Below are 22,618 nucleotides of genomic sequence, written 5' to 3'. Positions count from 1 at the left end.
AAACTCATAAGTTTGGAACAAATATGCATGGAGACTTGTCCAATAATATGAAAATAATTTTCTTCCTAGTTCATATTTCAAAAGGAAACAAAATCAGCAATACCTATTTGATACATCAGAGGTTTTTCTGGGTTCTTTTCCAGAAGGGGAAGTACACTTCCTATGTTAAATCATACCAACTAATTTACAGAAATCTGATGTTAGGGATTTAGAAACAGAATTTCTGGGGAATGAGGAGAGGGAGGGGTGTAGAGAGGTAAAGGTAAAATGCAGGATTTTCCAGTATGAGGAAATTTCTTGATCCTTTGTGTTCCTACAGAGAACTGATCTTTTGCTACCAATCTACACAGTTAGTACTAGTAGCTACTGCACTGCTCAATACTCCTCACCACACGTGAAATCCACCTATCTATGGTAGTAATTTTAAAAAATCACCAAAAAAAGACCTCCACAACCCCCACAAACATCATTCTGCAAACATTTAATGCATAAAACACTTAAAATACCAGCACTCAGACAGTCTTTCACCAAAAGTGATACAAGAACACTCCAGCTTTTACAACAGATTTGCCAAGTGACAAAATAGCTTTTGTCAGAGGAAAAGACCTTTTTGTCTTGACCAGAAAATTCCATTTTTTTCTGTACAATAAACAATAAATTGTTGTGCTTGTGCACGACTCTTAAGCAGAAATATTCTCTCATTAGAGCTACCAGCTCTTATACAAACATCATGCAGTCTTTAAGATCACTGGAAGGTCTTATATGTCTTAAACCAGTCCCTTTTTCTCCTTATTCCACCTGGTCAAACAGAGGTCTATGCACAAAACACTGTTCTATAACCTTAGATCATGTTAGGTACTACAAAATACCCCTTTTCCACTGTGACTCCCAAGAGTAAACTGAGGAGACAAAGGAAAATCTAGATACTAACAAAACCTCCTGTGGACTAGGAGGTTGCTGTAGCTTGACCTCTTAGACAAAATGAGAAATCAGAAGAGCAAACTTTGAAAAATGCTGTAGTTGCTATTCTTGAAAAAGTCCAAATCTGACTATATTGTTTTGCAGCTCAAGCACCAGTTTTTTCTAATACAATAATAAATTTTTAATTATTGTAAACAACATTTTCTCCAATTATGTCTTCCTATTTTCCATTGTATGTACAATGACTGTTTGTAACAAACCTGCGTGCATTTATAGACTTATCTTCCATACTATCAGTCTTTTCAAGCTAAATAGATGATGCTCTTGATCCTCTTGGGTGCTTTCTTTGACTTAGTGCTCCTGCTTTCCTATTAACTCTTTCCAACTTCTCACCCCATATTTTTGATGAAGCCTTCATAACTTTGAGTACAGCACACTATTTCAGCTGCATTTTACAAACATTTCCATTTAAATCATCCAAGAGCAAACTTGGCTTTGATACCGTACAAGTAACTCTATCAATGCCATCTTCTGTCATCGCAGTCTTCTTCTGCTTCACTAATGTACATTTGGTCAGTCGACACCTTACTTTTCAATGTGATGTGCAATACTTCCACTTGCCTGCTTCTTTGATTATGAAATAATGTCTCCAGTTTACCAAGACAGTTTTAAATACTAATCCTATATAGAGTGGTTGTTGCCAGTATGACATCCACTTTTATAATCTATTTACATTCTACTCTGTTAGCATGACAGATAGAAAATTACTTGTGACTTTAATATCTTGCCTAAAGAAATCCTTACTTGTTTTTTGGCCTTACTTTGCACAATAAAAATTCCACCCTACTCAGACTGATTCAATTTGGATTTAGATTGGATTTAGATTTTTCAGATTGGATTTAATTTGAATAATACATGATATCCAACATTTACCAATGAACATTTATCAATGAACATTTAGAAAACAGCTGGGCAATCAACAAATCTGTCTATTAACTGAGTGAAGGTAGCACAAAGTTAAGGTCAAAGCAACATATGAAACTACAGTGAATTGTGCTTAATCAACGCCTAATAATATTAAAATAATTTCAATAGTTTCTAGAGATTAAACATACCTCCTCTGAGATACAGTAGATACTGAAACCATTTGCATGCATAACTATACAATCCTAGACATTTAATTAAATTGAAAAGTCTTTTGTTTATGATTAGGACCTATGCTCTCAGATATAGTGTCAGATGTAAACACAAAATCTGGAGCAGTAGGAATATGGGTGGTTTATTAAAAATCAAGTTAAACAAACAGCTTTCTAATAAGCCAGAGAAAAGCAGGTTCTTCCCCAAAAGAAGATTCCAATACCTTCCCCCAAGGGTCTTTTAATTGGCTGGATAAAGTCAAAGGAGATTTATCAGTTTACCTAACAAAATTAAATAAATGCTAATACGTTCCTCTATATCACATTCAGATAAGCATCTCATAAGTTCATCAATACTATCACAAATGTAACAAGAAAAGAAAATCACTTTACATCAAAGCAGCAAATTATAATCCATTTAATCTGTTCATTGTAGAGTAGAATATTAATCCTGAATATATATAATAAAATGTTATAATATATGAATAAATAAATGTCCATTTTCTTAAATAAGACATCTTTTGAAGCTTATCAATAATAACCTTCATAAGAGTTAATAGGATGGTAATCTTAACCTCAAATTACCAGCAAACAACATAAACTTGTGTTACTTTCATAAGGTGTAAAAAGGTGGAAACAGAACCTATTATCCAGGGATCAGCTTTTCATTATACTATTAAACTGATGGCATCAAGAAATGAGGAGATACTTCCAATAAATAAGTAAATTCACATGAATCTACTTCAGTAGACTTGCAACTAACACAATATAATGCCATAATTATAACAGCATTTGAAAAGAAAATGTAGTTTAGAAACAGAGCTACGCTAAAATTACATATTATTTCCAAAAGGATTAATGTCTGACAGTTCTGGTTAACATACAAATAAAAAAAACACCAGTGATTCTGTGCTTATAAAAAAATAATCTTAGCTTGACATTTCAGAATCACTGTAGGATTACCCTTCCTAATGACAACCCCAAATCTTAACTTCAGACTCATTAATAAAACAATGAATTCTCTCCTTTATAACTCTACAGAGAAATCTTTATAATATCCATTGCTCATGTAAAAGGCGCAGAATTACGCAGACAACAGGCACACAATCCATCCCTCCACTCTCACAGGAAACAGGACCTTTGTGTGGCTTTCTCAAGAACAAACCATGGAACAACCTCAAGAAAACAGCATTCACAAAAAACACAGACAACAGCACAGCAAGAACTATATATTTTGAGAACACGAAAAGAATCAACATCAACCTAAGACAAGACTTTTAAACGTTATGTACCTACTACATATGCCAGATACACATACTTCCTATGATTTAGATGGATTGTAGTGGCACATATATCCTAATCTGGAGCACATAACTACTGTCCAATTAAGGATAAAAGGATTAAGTCCAAAGGCACTATTTTAAATTTTTCTTTTACCACAAAGTTGTGAGATGTTCTGAGGTCCAAGATGGGCTTGAAGCCCCCTGACTTTTTCAGGGTCAGGAAGTACCTTCACTAAAATCCTTTCATTGTTCCTCTTGTAGTGCAGGCTTTATAAATCTGCATTTAGAAGGGAAAAAAAATCTGGTTCAGAAGAGCAGAAAGACTTTTAAGTATTCCATATCACTGCAGTCTGTGCCTTGAGAGCCTTGGACTAACTACGATACAGCCTCAAGGTAACTCCAGTAAAAAGGCTGAAGGGCCAGTGCCTAGAAAAAAAAGAAATAATACACAAATGTGCTAATATACTGAAAATATGTATATCCTATTTCCAAAACTCCTTCAACAAGTACATGCATACAATGCAGATCTTCCAACTGTATTCAACCATTCACTACCATGCTCCTTCATAATGATCCCTTTCTGTGCTTTGAAAACAAGCTCAGGCTTTTCCTTCCCATAGAGTATGTTTAGTTCACCTGTTTCTTCTGCATTTCATGATATTTCCACTGCAGTGTTCTCAGAAGAAACCAGAAATTTATTGTAAGACCTAATTGTCATATTTTATTTAAATCTTGTAATTTTTTATAGCTACTGAAGCATCAAACACCTTCAATGTCTGATTGTACTGGTACTGCAAACCCCAACAAAAGATGCTGATATTCCATTTATTGAAATGAAAGGACTAAATTTGTGCAACTTAGAAAAACAGCAAAGATCCTATGAATCCTACAAACTAAGAACTTATTTACTGCTTTAATTTTGCAGTGGCAATTTCAAAGACAGTCAGTAGACAAAACCATTTAGAACAGACTGTCATTGGTTCATCCACATTATGACCAAAAACTGAAAAAAAGTTTGATGTATAAGAATTTTTATACACTAAAAATTAATCTTTAAAAGTTTGAAATGTAACAACTTTTAGAATAACTTGAATTCAGAACCATAGCATTCAAAAACTGAGTTTTAAAAAATAAAAATTATTTCCACAAAAAGCTTTGAAGTACAATTAATTGTAAATCAAAGTTGCTTTTTTCTTCTTCACAATGAAAACTTATCGTACCTCAAAAAATGTACCACCATTCAATTTTAAAGCCCTTAAACAAAACCAGGCATTCATCTCTGAGCTTATTTGTTGTTTTGTTTTTAGACTTCATAGATAACTTTTAAGGAGATGTCAATTACCAGCACCTGGAGTCAGTTCTGAGATAAGCCTGTATGAATTATATTTTTTAATGTTTTTTTAACACAAAAAGTAGAAAATTCACACAGAAAATACAGAAATCTCTGAAAAACTATTAGGACCTTACAAAAAGAGTGAGAATAAAGAGATCAAGGCACTGTGAAACTCTTCCATACCCCTCACTTCCTGTCCCATTAGACATTGTCAATGGAGATTTTGCTGGTTTGGTCATAAAGATATTTGCACAACTAAGTTCCACCTAAAAAACAGAATGAATGAATGTATCATGCTTTTTTGTTCAATTTGAATGTGCACCACTTTTACCAGAGTGATTTTTACCAAAACAGTTATTTCAAGTTCACATTTAGTAACATTTCAAGATTCAGATGAGTTATCCTGAGTCAGCCAAGCATTTCATTGCCTCTGCAACAGCTCTTCCATCATGAAAACCAAGGAGAATGCTTTTTAAATATCCCATCAATTTAGTCAAAATGACCTTGAGTTTACTACAAACAGAACATGTTCCTGGCAGTTAGAGGTCACCTGAAATCTAGTAAATTGATCAGGCAGCTGAACACTGAGATTAACACTTTAAAGTAATTTTCAAAAAACCATTAGGCTGTATTCCAACTTAAGCAGCCAGGGTATTGGAAGCTAAATGCACGCTCTTCATATATCACCTCTAAAGTATTTTCTAATTTTTCACCTACTTGCACTACTGTGTGCTTAATAGATGGGCTTAATTAAGCATTGTTTCTTAATAGAAACAGTGAGTATTAAGGCTTGACTGAATGAGTATTCATCCTGCCCACCTCCCTGAAAGATACAAATACAGAGGTTTCACTTAAACAAACACACAAGGTTGTACATTTTGTGATCACTAGTTCATCCAATTAAAACTTAATAGTATTGGTTTGGTTAGTGTTTGCTTGTTTTTTCAAGATCTGTTTTCTTCTCTGGGAAACAGGTGTGCACATTAACAATGCATGAATTGCTACAAATATTTATGAACACATCTTAAATGTCATGGTATTCTTTTCTGTTTTCTTTAAATTTGTTTTTTTTTCCTTCATTGAGCTTTGAAAATACCTTTCCTTCCACTGTACTTTTTTTTCCCAGCAGTCTTGGAGTATAACTAGGAATATATGCCTCTGAAATCATGCAAGCATAAAAGGAATTTAAGATGTTTATTATTAAAATGTCAAATGCTGTTGGAGAGTCCTCTCCTTGTAAATACATTGGACTGAAGTTTAGATACAATTATACCAAAACTGGCAACATAGGTCTAAGGGGGGGGGGGGAGGGGGGGGGGAGGGCGGGGGAAGGAAACAAAAAAATCACCACCAAAGCAAAAATTGCCAAATGAAGAATATTACCCTGATCCAGTCACATTCTAAGCTCACAAAGACACAGTTATGGTATGCAACTAACAAAGTTTCCTTCTCAAATTATTCTTGCTGTAGTCATCCAACCAAACACAGTACCATACCCACTGCTCTGTCAATAATTTTTTACTTTGGTACATTATTCTCTATTGCATATTAAAGTTAGCAATATAGCTTTAATTTCTGCATTAAAATGCTGTCTTGAGAAAGCAGTGAATACCCTGCCAAGTGAATTTTTGAAAATATTATCAAGTTGAAAAATTATAGAGGTAAATTGGGATTTTCTTTCTCAAAAAATACCATGCATTTTGGACCTAACAGTATAAACACAACTTACGCCAAAACTTTATTAAATACAACTTTATGCCAAAACCTGCTCATGGATAACAAAGTCAGGATAATAGCCAAGATTATTTTGTGGCCTCTATTTGAAAAAAGGAAACATTCTTTTATAATGTGGATATCACTAAACTGCTTTAACAGATCTTTGAGGAAATAATTTATATCCTCCCATAATTAATCCTCTGGGCAACCTAAATATTTCAGCTAATGGAAATAGCTAGCTAAGCTATTTTATAATCTGCTAAGCTATAAAACTGGCCTGATAAGAAGGTTATCATATCATATTGTTCCTCTAAGATCAGTTGACAAAAATTATTTGTGGGTAAATTATAAGAATAGCTGGTTTAGCACAAAAAAATCCTAAATAGATGATTTTTAAAAAATTTTTCATTACCATAGTATCTTCAGTTCAGATAGGAAGATAGGATAGAGTGCAGTAGAACTCAGTATTGAAACTGCCCAGATAGGTATGTGAAGGTTCAAGAGTTAAAATGAGAAGGGGGAAGAAGAGCTAAAACCTAATTGCCATTGTTGGGCCTTTTCACTATGATTCACCATATTGAGCCAAACATGACCACTACAAGATGCAAGCTGGTGCAGACACTCAATCGAGTCATTTGGTCGTGTAGCATGCTCCCCTGCAATGCTGTCTCCAGAAAACAGCGCAGACAGGAATAGCTGGAAAACCCTTCCCCTCACAGTCACCATGCCCTTGATCTGCTGCTGACAGCCTAAACAACAGGCGTTCCAAACACACCCCCCACACACCAAGTCCAGTGAGGGCAAGTCTTTTGCCATTCAAAAAGTATGAGCTCTGGTAGACTGTTCCTGAAAACCTATTATTATACTAAATAGCTGGGGGGCAGTAAGAGAGTATGAGCCAGTAACCAATTTAGCAGCACACACAATGGGCTTTGTCTCCAGGACATGCAGTAATTTTAAACTTCAGAGCAAGACTGAAGTAGTTCCATATCTAGTTGGATATTTTCTTGTGAAAGCTCCATTTTCAGCTAAACAAAATATTTTTTAAAAAATCATGTAAATTCATTTATCAGTTAAAAGGGATTTAATGTAATTAAAGACTCCATAATTTCAGTATTCAAAAGCCTGATCATTAGCCCACTTAGTCATCCTGAGGTCATGGAGTCAAAGACCTAAAATATGCTGTACACCTATTTCATCAAAATGAACACATTACTTTAAAAATACATTTCTGGATTCATTAAGATATCACAACAGCACTACAGAGAAAAGATGCACAGGTGTGGGCAGAAGCAATACCAAAGAGGTTACAGGTGGCACCTGCTTAGAAGCAGTTTGAAATATAATTCTCAACTACACAACGATACGGAGATACTTCACACTGGAACATTAACAACTGAATGAGAGATCTCTTTCTGCTTTCTTTTTCTTCCATGTAATCGAGTTGTCCTAGCTCTCCTGTTCAGTCTGTCAGATCAGTTTTCACTCCCAACTACAACTTCACCAACTAGTTAAGTGAAGAGAACACTTAACTAAAAAGTACACAAAAGAAAGGATGGATGAAACAGGCAAAAAGCACACTACCAACTATGGTCCTGTAGAAAGCTGGTTATATTTGCAATCAGTAAAATAAGGGAAAAAAAAAAGAAAAAAACCTGAAATTTGAAAAGCCATTATGAGTTTCCCATCACCCTCTAAAAGCACAGGTGATATGACCCACACTTATGTAAGAATAACCAAGATAGAATACAGATTTTTTTTGTAAATTCTGACACAGAAATGCAAAAATATGAAAAGCTATTTTCACATCTTGCCAGTTACACTGATTTAATTTCTATGCCATATAATGACATACTAGAACACACTAGCAGAAAGAAATCCAGAGATACAATTACACATAGAGGAATAATAAAGAAGATTAAGAACAGAAGATAAGCAAATAACAAATTTTTAGTGAAAATCAGTTTTTAAAGTCTGTTGATGCTCCAAAATTTTAAATGGAAAAAAAACAGTCTCCTTCTTAAAAGCTTTAAAGTTTGAAGTTCAAGCATAGTAATTCTTAATAATAGATTTATTGAGCTGATTTTAAGCTTCTACTGAAAATAACATTTCTCATGAAATGCTACAAGAAAATTCAGACACAATCATAATAATCATATATTAGATTTAACTAGTAGTTACAGTGACAGCTTACATACCACTTTTCCCAATGGTAATAAATTTAGTGGAGATTCAGACTACAACCAGAGATAAAGTTAGAAGTCTAAAGAGACTAAGCTAATTTTTATAAGCAAAAACAGCTTAACAAAGAGATATTCAAATAAAAACTTTAACAACAAATTAAACAGGAAGTACTGTACACTTATGTAAAACATTTATGTGAAACACTTTCAAAGTTTTCTAAAAAGGATGTAAAAAACCCCAGGATTTAGTCAGTAATATCAATATTCTCTTATAATATTTTTTTGCCCTTTCTGTCTCCTTTTTCCCCCTCTTCAATCTTTTTCTCATATTTCTGACTGCAGTCTTTGGAACATATATCATACCTTATATGACTGTATGGTATCTTCACAATACCAGATAACAAAGTTAGCAATTTTATACTAGTACTATTTTCTTAGTAAGCTAAGACCAGTTTAGAAACTACCAACATTACCCAGAACAATATTATTGGTAATGTCATGTATATCTATTTAATTTACAAGTCAGAAGGGGAAAAAAAAGGGCAAATATCTGAAATTAATTAAGATCAAAAAGGGAAAAACTTACTTAGCATATTATGCAGAGACAAAAGTGGAACACTATATGCAAACAAAAGGTGTATTAGGGGATGAAAAGGGCACAGGGAAAATTTCAACAGCTAACCTAGGTAAGGAAAGCAAAGGCAACAAAGCTATCTTCAAATGGCAAAGAAAATCTACATCATAACTTGCTTCCAACCAAGTGCTTATATACTACATATACAATCCTCTTCCAGTGAAGAAACCTGAGGAGATAATTTTGAAAAGCTAAAACATTTTTGTTAAATTAATAAGCACCTGAGTTCTTGGTCATTTTGGACAAGTTTAAGATAATCTATTAGCATCTCTGTAGCACTCCAATAAGAAAAGTCCTTTAGTCCTTTTTTTAAAAAAGCATTCTCTAGAGAAAAGCATACACTAGACACATTATGTATATTTAGTGCTGGAAGACTGAAGACAGCTTCTCTAGAAAGGTCACAAGAACTAAACCTTACTCACTTTTTCAAAGATTTTAACTATATATATATATATATATATATATATACACACACTTCAGAAGTTAGTCAGCTGAATAGTGGGACATCTGCATCAATTAAGCAAGTAAGTCTTATTAGCATGCCACTCGAACTACAGAAATCAGATACTAACATCAGGAAAACAGCATTCACCGCTTTTTAAATGAATCTTAAATCTTCTGTTCTGTAAGCAAAAACCTTGCATTACTTGATTTGCACAGACAACAGTTCTCATACCCAGACATCTTATTCACTTTATTTGGATCAGCCACTTTAAATGAATGTGTACATTATTTCAGGTGGGATACTGAGTGTTCATGGACATAGCAGGATGCCAATTTCAGCTGAATACCCTACAATTACATATAAACAAAAAGTAACTCCTCTTAATAGAACAGAAAGTTGGAGTTAAGAGAGAACAGAATCCTAGATTATCTTCTACTTGATTTTTAAAGTCAATTCAGTATTTATAAACAGTAATTTTTAGGCCTTATAAAAACTTAACATTTTGCTCACAGAGTTAACTAAGGCACCTGCAATTCTGCCTATTTAGAATCTTCTATTGCTTCTCTCAAGCACAATTTATTTAGTATTACAATGCTGTAAAAGCACACAGAAACAGAACACTTACTTCAGCTGTGGTATGTGAGAAATGCCTGTAGTTTTAACATGCTGGGTCCTCTTTCAATGAGACATAATAATATTAGCATAATCTCCCGGAGTAACTTACTAATTAAAACTACTTACTAGGTAGTGAAAACCCATATATTGCTAAAAGAATCTCATACACTGAGTAATATATAAATTATTTACCTTGGTTGCAATGTCAGCTTTATAACTGTCTTGCGTGGCAAAGAATCTTGAGAAGCCTGAACATCATCCTACAAGAGAACATCTTTGAATTTGCTTTTGAATACACTTCAGTAAGTAATATATGAGCTTTGCCTATTATATGCATTTTGTGGAGTACAAAACCATGATAACACCAGAAACCAAATCTTATTTTAGCCCATTACTGAGGACTACAAACAACAAAATTTAATAAACTAAGTACTTCACACTGACAAAAGTAAGACATTTACTTCGACCAAATCACTGGGAAATATTAGTTTTCATTAAAGATCTTATTAGATTCCGTTATCAAATTATTACACCTGTAATAATTTGTATGGAAAAATTTCATTTTTGCATACAAGCCTTCATAATCACCAACTTCCTTCAAATTTTGCAAATACTTACCACATATTTTTATTAAATTTCTGCTACTATAAATTTATTCTGAAACAATATGCTGCTGTGCACTTACCACAAGCAGTCACTGTATAGTCTCCTGTGAGCTCTCATTGTTACCTTATATTGTACAAAAAGAAAAGTTTCAAAAAACATAATTTAGGGTGTGGTGTGGCACAGGGCTCACTTCCACTGAGGAAAGGTAGAGACAAGACGTTGCTGTCACTGCTGCATAGCCTAAGAGAACAGCCAAACTGCTGATTCACAGTGCATTCCAGTCAGTTCTTACAATGGTGACCACTACAGACTTTGAAATTGAAGTGTAGAGTTGTCAGTTCTCAAAACATCCTTAAAATCATGTTTTTCAAGTCTAGCAATTGTCACTTACATTTACATTTTCTTTCTGCACTAATGTACAGGAATTGTGTAATGGTTGTAGTTTTATTTTTAGATTTTCAATCTCATCCACGATCCAACCAAAGCTGGGTCATTCTGGGATCTTTAAGGGTCTTCTCATTATCAGTGTATTGCCTTCCAAGTGATTGATTGTTTGCTTACTAGTGTAGAGTTTGTAAAACTTAACATAAGAAGTACAAAGAATTCATGAGAAAACCATGAATGCTTTTGTGTGGAACTAATAATTAAGAAGAGTAGAAAAAGTGCAAGTGGTGTCATTCCAGAGTTCTTCAATAGTGTCTTATTCCCAACTTCCTTTTCTCTGCCTCCAAGAAAGGGAACTTTTCCCTGGTTGTCCCTGCTACCTGCTGGAATGCTGCTGCTATGGTCTTGTGCTCTGTTCATCTAAGTGTTTTTGACTTCTTCAGCCCTCAAAAACAACAGCCACTTTCATTCTTACAGTCTTCATCATTTGTCTTTCTCAACTCTCTTGACATTCATTCTGAATGCCCATCTCTGAGCAATTCCTGATGTCAGCTTCCATCAGCCACCAAAGTACCACTCCAAAACGAATGCCTTTAAACTTCCAACTTACTCAAGGTTTGCAGAGGTGTTCTGTAAGTTATCCTGAAGTTCTCCTGTTAGCAGTCTACAAATACCACATTACAAAGCTTTTGTTGCTATTTCCAATGCATAGTGGAGATACTAGATTAATGATACACTGCAGATATTGTGTGGCAAACAGATAAATCTTAATCTGCTTTTGTAATCACCTTATTTTTTTGCTTTATATAGACACAATAAATTCATTGCAATAACAACTTCCTTTTTAATTTCTGCTTTCACAGTGGTAATAATAGCTTATTGAATTAGTATGCTCCTAGGCAATATACAGTTGAAACAGTAATTAGTGCTTCTACAATGCAGTGGTATTAATCCAGACTGATGAAGAACAGGAACAACAGAAGTTTATTAAAATGTAACATCACAACATCTTCCAATATAATTCAGAGCAGCAGTAAAACCTTCATCCCATGAATGCCTTCAAAATATTCCCACTATATGAAAGTGCACATTCATTTTCCAAAGAGGAGAAAAATTAATATATTTGAGACACACACGCATGTAGCATACACATGCAGCATATATTTCTACATATATATTTGTATAAAAGTAATAAAAAGTATAAAGAACTATTTTAACAAAAATTTTTATATATACATGTGACTGGAAGAATAGTTCAAGATATGACACACCTGGCACAACTAAACCCGTAGAATGTATGTCATGTTTATTAGGTCAGAAGTGTGAGATAATGATATCATAAAGACTGTCTTAACCCTGCTGTGCTTATGCACAAAGAACTTAAAGCATGTCATTTTGTCTATCTTCAGGGTAAATGCACTAAGTAGACTTCCTAAAAATTCATAGCTGTCACACAAGAGCACTTTTGTTCAGAAAGTGAGGAAACTAAGAATTCTGAAAGGAAGCAATATTAGCAAGTGTGTTTCTTCAAGGTATTCTTTACTGTAAAATAGGTCTCAAAATGATACATGAGGATCCATTGCTGACTTTATCATCCATTTCATTGAACACTCCTGTTTCAAATAATTTCAGCAAAGTAAAAAGAGCATTGTATTGAGGTATTGTCTTGACCTAATCTTGCAAACTAAGATTAGACTTCTGTTAGGGATGGGAATTTTCTTCTTCCCACATTTATTACGTTCCTCTGTGAAGCGAAGTCAAATTACAGGACTGCATACTGTTATATATTCACTTATGTATATCCCTTAAGTCATGCCCACAAGAAAATTAGAACACCTGCTTTTACCATCTAACTCAAAAAGGGGAACAAAATAAGTCCCTTTCCTTTAGCCATGTGGGCTTTTTTCAGCATCAACTGCTGACATGTTCACTTTTTAATTTCCAATATCTTCAGTTAATGCAAAGAGTGATAAGTAGCACATTTTTGAGAAGGCATTAGGTGCAAATTTAATTCTGACATTTCCCAGGGTTACTCAAACTGAATTCAAAAGACATAGTTCACATTTCATTTTTGGAAAAAATCAAGGAAGAGAGCTCACCATCTTCAGGAGTGGAGTTGCTGTGTCATAGTTATAAGCACTTTTGTCTTTTAGGATAAGAATATGAACAGAGTCAATTATTACTTTCTTCAAATTCATTATTGAATGGAAAAGCCTGTTAAAACATTAAAAATCTTAGTTAGTTTTCAATTGGTTTTATTCAATGCTGTAACATCAAAATTTAAAAACATTTAAGAACTCAAAAATTATGAGTTGCAGAAAAATAAATAAGAATTTTAGCATCAATATATCATGAAATTAAGATCAGTTAGTAGCAATGGGTGACCAGCCTGAAAAATGCAGAAATATTCTGAATTATATTCTTGTCTTGCATACTGAAAGTGAGGTACAGCTCCTCCTGTATGATGTGCTACCAAAGGTGTATTCTCAGAATACCAAGTATTTTTTCAAAATGCTAATCTTAGGAAAGTTTGCAATTTGTATATTTGATTTTCAGTTTCTATAGTGGAGACAAGCCTGAAACATTTGTCAGAATGTCAAGACTGTGTTTACACAGGATTAAGAGAACAAGCAGAAACACAAAAAATATAAGCTATAAACTATATAAACTACCAGGATGTCTACAAATTTCTGAGGAGAGAGAGCTGGATAATTTTATTTGTAAAGTGAAAAAAGCCTTTATTTCACTCTCTCATAACTAAGTGCATTGTGAATACTTATGATATAGTAGATTAAAAGTATGGAATTTAAAAATACTTTTCATAAAATAGTTTTAAACAAGAGTATTTTAGATGCATTTAAAACAATTACTTATTTAATGAACATGCTCTATCATCAGTCTACCATCATCACCTCAATTAATCAAATTTACTAGTTCTTAACATTCCAATATGAAGCAATTTACTGAACAAACCCATAAATTAAAGCATGTGTATACATAGACATATGTATATCATGAAAAGTTCTCAAAAAAATTCTATGAAGACACTAGCAGAATTTCTCAATACTTAGAAATACCCCCCAGATGAGACAATAAACAATGACAGACAAGTAGAAGACTTTCAACACAAAAAAGATTTCCCACTTTTAAGATACGTAGACTACAGAGGGTGTGGGATTTTCCAAAGAATATATGCTTAAATTAGCATATCTTTGATTATTGCTTATGACAGAGAAATACAAAAACTTCTCCTACTTAGTGCAGAAAAATTCTGTTATTAAGGAAACGTCAGTAATGTGTCTACCTTTTGAAACATCAAAATTTTGTTTGGACATTAAATTCTTATTCAGAGGGTTCAAAAATATTGCCTAAATGAAGAGCATGAGTAATCAAATCTACTTCTCATGTAGAGCACCTCTACACTTTCAGTGGAGCACATTGCTGTATCAAATTTGTATGTCTGAAATAAACACTTCGATTTTAAAAATGCAAAAGGAGATTAAGATTTAAGTTTATGTATATATAATAAATTACCTGGTGCCATAATCCACAACTACCCAATCTTTGGCTGTTCCTGTAATAGCATCATGATGCTGGAAGAGTCCAAGGTTCCTCCTAGCCTCTGTCAGCAATTTATAGTTATCCACAGAAGGAAATACACTCATCTTCTCAGATTTACTGGACTGTACTAAAGCCAAGGAATAGAGAATTTCAGCTGCCCTGGAATTGCAGAGAATAACCAAGTATTTTTACAGGGTTAAAATGTAAAAAGCAATACATGCTTGATCTGAAGAATAAATGGTAAATAGTTCCATAAGCTCTATAAAACCTTGTTCTTGTACATTTTAGCTTCCTGCCAGACTTCTGTGGTGGAAAATGGACCTTTAAAATAAAAATATGACAGTGCAAACCAAAATACACAGTCATAGATGTGTGAGAGGTATATGGAATTGGTCCTAAAACCTCACAGCATCGTTAGAGTGCCTTACAAGAAGCATGTATTTTCCATTTCAAAAAACAACTTATTAATCAAATAAATTTGTTTTAAATAAATATCCTAATCTGTATACTACTGAATATCTATTCTGCCATTTGCACTTAAAGCAAACTAAATTCTTCTAAAGGCTTAACCCTCTCATGCACCTGCTCACTACATAGTCACCTGGAGAGAACACTGGGTTCCGAAACCTTACACTGAACAGAATGCAGAGCCTTTCTCTTCTATTTCTGTTGCAAAAACCTAGCACTAAAATATTACCACTAGATTTTCACTTGCTTTATGAGAATCTAAATTTATTTTACAAAAAATATCCCCATAATTGCCAGTTATTATGGATATTTAAATGACAAAAATGCTTGCATAAATTCTGGGAAAACATCTGTTAACTTTTTTCCTATCTTCTCCTAAAATGTTATAGTTCTCTTTTTGCAAGTCTGAAAAGTGCCTGATTATTTTTCAAAATTTATTAGAGGTTAATGAACATTTCTTGAGTACTTGAAGCAACAAAGATGATGCAGGTTAATGACATAAAAAGCAAAGAAATCACAACAACTATTTTTCTTGTAATGTTAACTTCCAGGCCTACAAGTAATAAATTAAAAAGTAAAGGAAAATAAGTTAACTTTTTTATTTACAGAAGTTGTCAGTGAGGGCATGTGTGGAATTTTAAACTATAGAAAACAAAAAAAAATTAACAAAAAACACTTGGTTTTCAGACTATGCATGGAATTAATTGTTAACATGAAAAATTCCTTTAGATTTAATTTTCTCTTCATCTTTATACAATGCATAGGCAACAGTTATATAAAAACTGCAACTACCATGTACCCAAGTAAACTGAAAGATGCAGTATACATGTAACAGCCTAAACTATTCTCATATTGTCAATATTTCACGAACAGGTGAAGACTTTGCTCCTGTGGGTTAGATAATTGCTCATAAACTACATACAAAATCAAGGTGTTAAGAAGTTTTAAGTCCTATATTTAATTACCAGTGCTAGATTAACCCTAATCACTGTAATTTAAATGTTGCTTAATGCAAATTCCTACTTCTATGAATCCCTCCTACTTTGTCCTCTTGCAGTTTAATTTGAAAGAAAAATGAAAATATTTTAGTTGAAAAAAAGTCATCAGATGGTCACTCATCTAGTGAATGAATAAGCCCTGTCCTAAAGCATTTTACCTTTTTTTTAAAAAATCAAATTAGCCACTAAACACTGACCTAACTTTGCTATAAAGAAGAGAACATAACAAATTTTAGTCCTCAAAATAACGTGAGAGTTTCTTCCCCACAAATAATTTTAATTTAATTTTCTTTTTTATTAATAAGGACATCTCTCAGATGCAGAATTTTCCTTTCGTATCTCAATACTTTTCTAAACACTAAAAAGGTTCAATCGTCAATGATGAAAGACACTCAGAAATACAACACTGTATTAGAGAACACTTCAGCTTACAGGTAAGCATCTAATACTTTTCCATTTAAGCTGTATAAAGCCTTGGTTTTCTCACATCTGTTTCAAAATACTGCAGATGACCTAATACAGTTTTCAGAAATTTTCCACTTCATTTTAATTTGTAGCATCTGTCCCTGATAGGACACTGCAAATAGACCAAAGTTTGCTTTGCTTATTTGTCAAGGCCTACACTAACTTACCTTACCTAGGTCCAGTTTATATTTAACCTAAATAAATAATATTTCCAAGAGATTTTGAACTCTCAAGATGTAAAATTTTCCATCTGTAAAGTTAGAAGTATCACGGTAGTATTCACCTTCTAAATTAGTTCAATTTTCTTTTTGCAGATTTATGCAATTTTTCCCTATTTACATTAGTAACTAATAAAACAAAAAAATGTGTCCCTAACTTGTCTCCAACTATGCTGCTGTTCTCTGAATCTTTTCATTATATTGAATAAACTTCTGGCCACATATTTTATCACTCTCTAAACTGCTTCAATCCATCCATCCATCCATCCATCCATCCATCCATCCATCCATCCATCCATCCATCCATCCATCCATCCATCCATCCATCCATCCATCCATCCATCTCTCACTTGAGATTAAAAAGTCAATAATGACTAAAATCCCTCTCAATCTCTATAATAAAATCCTTAAGCTTTCTTACACTTCCTTACTACACCATCCCCAAAAAAACTCTTTTCAAACAGGAAAAACCTTAAACAACCAACTCTTCTCTTGCTTAAATGGTTAGTTTTGATATTGGGTCCTGGGCTGAACATTATCTCCTGGCTATTATGTAACAGGGAAGTGCAGCTTAATTCCAGTATTGCTGGAAGTTAAAAACCTTCATCCTTGGTAAAGAGCACACACACACATGTATTTACCGTCTGTTCATGGCTCCTTCTCTCACAAATATGGACATACACCAGATAGATAGAGGGGTGTTAGCTCAAACATACTATGGAAATAATTATCATCAATTTGAGGATTAAATATGATCCTACTGTACTTCCTTTGACTTTAAAGAAATAAAAAATAAAAGATAAAAACCCTACTCCTGCTGTTCTCATAGCTAATGTAACCCTCATGAAGATTCTCATGGTTTCGGAGAACAACACTGACAAAAAACCTGATATTAAAACAATGAGAACACATCTATACATTTTTTCTTAGATCTTATTTACAAAGGATAATGAAAAACTAAAAACTTCCCAGGTACTTTTTAAAACTATACTTTAATACATAAGAACACTGACAGACTAGTGTTTCTCCAGAGATTCTTTACCTATATCTTTTTCAGAAGTTGAAGACAACTGAAACATTTAAATTAAAGAATCTCTTTATTAATGTAAAGTTTTAAATACTACAAACAAACTCATATGAAATTTTCTGTAATCTATGTAATAAAAAACAGGAGAATGACAATTAAGTAACCAAACCTAAAAATCTTGAAAAAATAGACTATGATGAAGCTGAATGAAATTATATCCTTGGTGCATTTTAAGAAACAGAAAGGAAATTAATCTAAACTGAAAAAACAATTAGCTAGATAATTCAATTTATAAAAATATTATCTGTCCTTCCTTTTCTGTTCTCTTGTGCATCTTGTCTTCTCCAACAGCAGTATTAAACAACGTTATTTTCACTGAAAATTAAAGATTCCTATGATGAATCATCCACATTACCGCACTAAAAACTGGATTCCTTGGAAGAAATAAAACAAGTTCTGCTAGATACAGTTCCTCTTCTGAAAGGTACTTGTATCTGCCTTCAAAACACTACTTTCCAAGCTTGCTTGGAAATGCCACTTTCCACACCTCTCTTGCCCGTTGGATACTGCAGCATCCATTACAGCAAAAAAAATTGTAATCCTTCAGGAAGGCTATACATGGAATGTTCAGGATTTACATCATATCCATCTGCCCTAGATTTCCTTCTGGAGCTCTATAACACAGTTAAATCATCTGATGTCTGCTACAAGGGAGAACCATTTAAATACTCCTTTACCAAAATTCAGCAACAATTTTTTTCTTTGAAGAAGATGCAGACAGTTTTCAGAAGAATAGTAGCCTTAGATCACTTGGTACTCACTATTCCTGGCTATTTCTCAGCTTCCTCTGAGAACCTCTTTACTTGTCTCTAAAAAAGTTCACACCATAGCCATAATTCCTTACTTTGTTTTTTAGCACGTGTGGCTTTTGCTTTCCCTATTAAACTGCCTTTGTCTCAATTAATGAGTTTTGTAGCCTTCACCCTTCCGATTCTCCTCAAGATCCTGTTGGTGGGGGAGCGAGCAAGGGGCTGCCAGAGGTTAAACCATGACAAATACTTACACATTAATCTCTCCTGTGTGCCAAGAAACTTATTATGAAGGTACTGGATGGCAGGATTTACCTTATGTAGGATTCCAAGACTCTGTCCAGGCGTTTATAAAAGGGTCGTGATGTAAAGTACCCACTCCAGTAATGATGATCTCTGTCTGCATAGGTGAAGAAGTCTCCACTTAAAACAGGAAAAAGTGAATTGCTGCTCTTTTCACCTAAATTGCTTTCTTTGAGCAGCGCTTCAAAGTAATCAGATAAAGTTCCAAACTGGGCCTGAATGAAAATTAAAATTACTGTAACAAAGTTCCATTTTCATTATGCAGAAAATACAGAGACAATGAATATTCTTGGTTCCATATACATTTCAGAAACACACAACTCTTCCAGCAGATTAATAGCAGAAAACCTATACTAAAAATTTTTAAAGTTCCTCTGCACACTTTTCAGACAAGCAGGATAGCATTTCAAAACTCAATACAAGAAGTATTTTCAAAAAACGCATATCAATTCAGTACAAGAAAGAGATGGATCTGTTGGAGCATGTCCAGAGAAGAGTCACAAAAGTGGTCAAAGAAACACCTTCCTTCTGAGGAAAGGCTGAGAGAGGTGTGGTTGTTCAGCCTGGAGAGGAGAAGGCTCTGGGGACACCTTGCTGCAGCCTTTCAGTACAGAAAGGGCCCTTGCAACAAAGATGGGGACAGGCTTTTAGTTGGACCTCTTGTGCTAAAACAGGAGGTAGTGGTTTTAAACTAAAAGAGGATAGATTCAGACGGGATATAAAGACAACTTTTAATACGAGGGAGGTGATACACCCAAGGTGCCCAAAGAGGTGGTGGATGCCCCATCTCTGGGAACACTCATGGCTGGATTGGATGAGACTCTGGGGCAATCTCTGAAGATGTCTCTGCTCATTACAGGGCAGTTGAATGAGACAGTTTTAAAGGTCTCCTCCAACCAAAACCATTCTACAATTCAAGATATATGATTTTTTTACTATTATTATTTAAATAGATATATAAAATAATATCTAAATGTCAACAAACAAGTGAAGCGTTGTTTCATATATTATGAGTAAGTCAGTGATACACAAGCTAAGCAACACCTCAATATTACCCAAGCAGCTGTCTGGGCTAAGGAAGAAATTTTTGTAATGCAACAAAAACATAGTTCTCCTAATCCTGTGTTTTCAAAATTAGCTCTCTTGTGCTCCAGATCTTGCTTAACCCAAAGGATGGCTTTTGATCAAAAAAAAAAAGAAATCAGCATTTGCTTTCAGAAGCTGATTCCTTAAATTCTATACAAAGAAATTGCATTAAGAAATGTAACATGTGGGAGCAGAAAAATTAATTAGCTTCTGGTCATTTTTAAAAATGCTCTGGCATGGTAATAGCAGATCTTTACAGAGTAGGTCAAGAACTGGTATCCTTAAGATTCAGGGAAAAATTCAGGTCAAGAACTGGTATCCTTAAGATTCAGGGAAAAATAGAGTAAATAAATGATTGGCATCAATGTTGTTAGTATTGAGAAATGTTGTTAAAGAAGCATAGATGGCAAAATGGATTTCAAATGAAAGTATAAAAAAAACTAAGGAAGCTGGAGCAGGACAAAAGACCACATATATTTACCAGAAATATCATCACTGTAAACTATGATGATAATATCAATTAACTTTATTTCCTATTACTATTATTATGTTTAACAAGTATGCAATGTAGCATGCTGCAATTTATAACACCAAAATCAAGTTTTAGTAAAAATCTTTTTTTAAAGTGACTTGGAATATAAGGAGTATCAGACTCTCACTGTAACAACAAAATCACACTTTTTAATCATTTAAAAACCCCAAACACTTTCAATTCAAGGTTGTTCAGATCATCCAAGCATTTGTTAGGTGGAGACAATATAGTAACTTGCCAGTTTAAATGGCAGTAAAGCAAAGATAAATATTGCCCCTGAAATCCCACCAATAGTAAACTTTGTCTTATGAGGTCTTCTAGGACAGGCACCTACAAGTAGAAAATAAAAAACAAAACCAACACACCAAGAGAAGACACAAGAGACGATCTCACTTCAGCATTGAATCAGAGGAGTAAAACCTCACCAGAGGAAGCATCAAAGTCAGGTGAATGGAAACAGTGGAATAATCTGGTAGAGTCTTCTATTGGCATAGTAACAGACTCAACTTAATTTATGTATAATAGATGCAAAGGAGATCTCTGAATGGGAGATTGAATTCCTCAAGAGCAAAATAGGTATGTTTTACAGTGATGTACCATACACTTTTAGAAGAGAATAGTGGCTGGCAGGAGAATCTCAATGCTAACAGATATATCCACTAGATAAACATCACAAAAAGCTGTCTGAAAGAGTAAATCTCCCTTCAGATCAGAAAGGCAGAGTAGGCACTCCCTTGTGTAAGCAGTAATATCCCAGGCATCTCAGCACTTCAGGAAGAAATGTGAACTCTTCCTTTATATAATCTAGACTCTTACATAGCTGAGCATGTCCTGTTACTTGGCTGTGGAGTTACATTCCACTAGGGAAAGTGCAGAAGAGTGGGAAAGAAAGAAAATGTGTCTCCATTTAAGCTCATATTTTCAAGAATAAATGACGTCAGTTTCAAACAAAACAAAAAATCAAGCGAAACCAGAAAAGCACCAAAAAAACCCCAACAGACAGGCAACAAACAACTAAGAAAAAAGAAAGAACGACAAAAAAAGAGAGAGGAAAACCTAAGTATCTGAACAAAATGGAAAGGAGAAATGCTCTGATGCCAACAGTGTTCCAGCTGATCAAAATACCCTAGGTATGAAGCAGCAGTCACAGAGGATTTTGTTTCTTTTTGTCTGGGTATTAAAAACCAGAAAAAGGGTCAGATACTTCCATGAGGGAACCAAGGGACAATGTGACCAGCCTAATGAAGCAGACTTGCTAGAATCCTTGACAATGGGCTGAGCAGAACCTTTCAGAAGAACTTTCAGAGGTCTTAGGACAGCACTGGTTCTTGAAGAATGACTTCAGAGCCAGAGCCTTCAGTTTTTGCCCCAGAGACAAAATCATCCAGCCCAGGTTAGTAAGAACTACAGAAAATATGTTGCTGTTAGTATCCAAAGAGTAATTACCTGTACAGAACACACATTTTTGACAGAAGTAAAGCTAGTGATAGCAGCAAGCTTAAGTTTTAAAAGATGGGCTTTAGATTTAGAAAAATTGAAGAGTACTCTGCAGGTCTGCCTCCCTCCACTAAGACATGTGGTCCTTCACCATACATCATGTCACCCACATCCCATGGGAAAGACATAAAATTGAGTTTTCAAATAAAATATAATCCAAAGAAAACATTTTATGTAGGATCAGAAGTCAGCAGAAAGTAATAACATACTACAGTCACTACTCAAATGCACAGTTGGAAGAATCAGGGGAAGTCTCAGAAAATATAAGGAAAAACAGATGCACGCACAAACCATGAGAAAGATACCAGGCCAGGTTTAAAAAAAAAGCCTAAATGTAAAAGCAAGCAAAAAGTGCACTCTCAGGTAACACTCAAAAAACCCAAGGTTGCGGCCCCCAT

At 34.1% G+C, this 22,618-nt stretch overlaps 1 protein-coding gene across 1 annotated transcript in view; it reads right to left on the bottom strand.

Moving 5' to 3' along the window:
* MAN2A1 (mannosidase alpha class 2A member 1) overlaps window positions 1-22,618 on the bottom strand; it is a 106,176-nt gene that overhangs the window by 43,929 nt on the left and 39,629 nt on the right. Inside the window, exons 9-12 of the mRNA XM_066568938.1 lie at window positions 19,118-19,320; window positions 14,791-14,976; window positions 13,356-13,470; window positions 10,459-10,526 (exon numbers count right to left, since the gene is read on the bottom strand). Of these exons, the coding sequence (XP_066425035.1) occupies window positions 10,459-10,526; window positions 13,356-13,470; window positions 14,791-14,976; window positions 19,118-19,320 (572 nt within the window). The remainder of the gene's footprint in view (window positions 1-10,458; window positions 10,527-13,355; window positions 13,471-14,790; window positions 14,977-19,117; window positions 19,321-22,618) is intronic.

The sequence above is a fragment of the Molothrus aeneus genome, chromosome Z (assembly GCF_037042795.1).
Source record: "Molothrus aeneus isolate 106 chromosome Z, BPBGC_Maene_1.0, whole genome shotgun sequence".
NCBI lineage: Eukaryota > Metazoa > Chordata > Aves > Passeriformes > Icteridae > Molothrus > Molothrus aeneus.
This window is presented reverse-complemented; position numbering and strand designations above follow the sequence as displayed.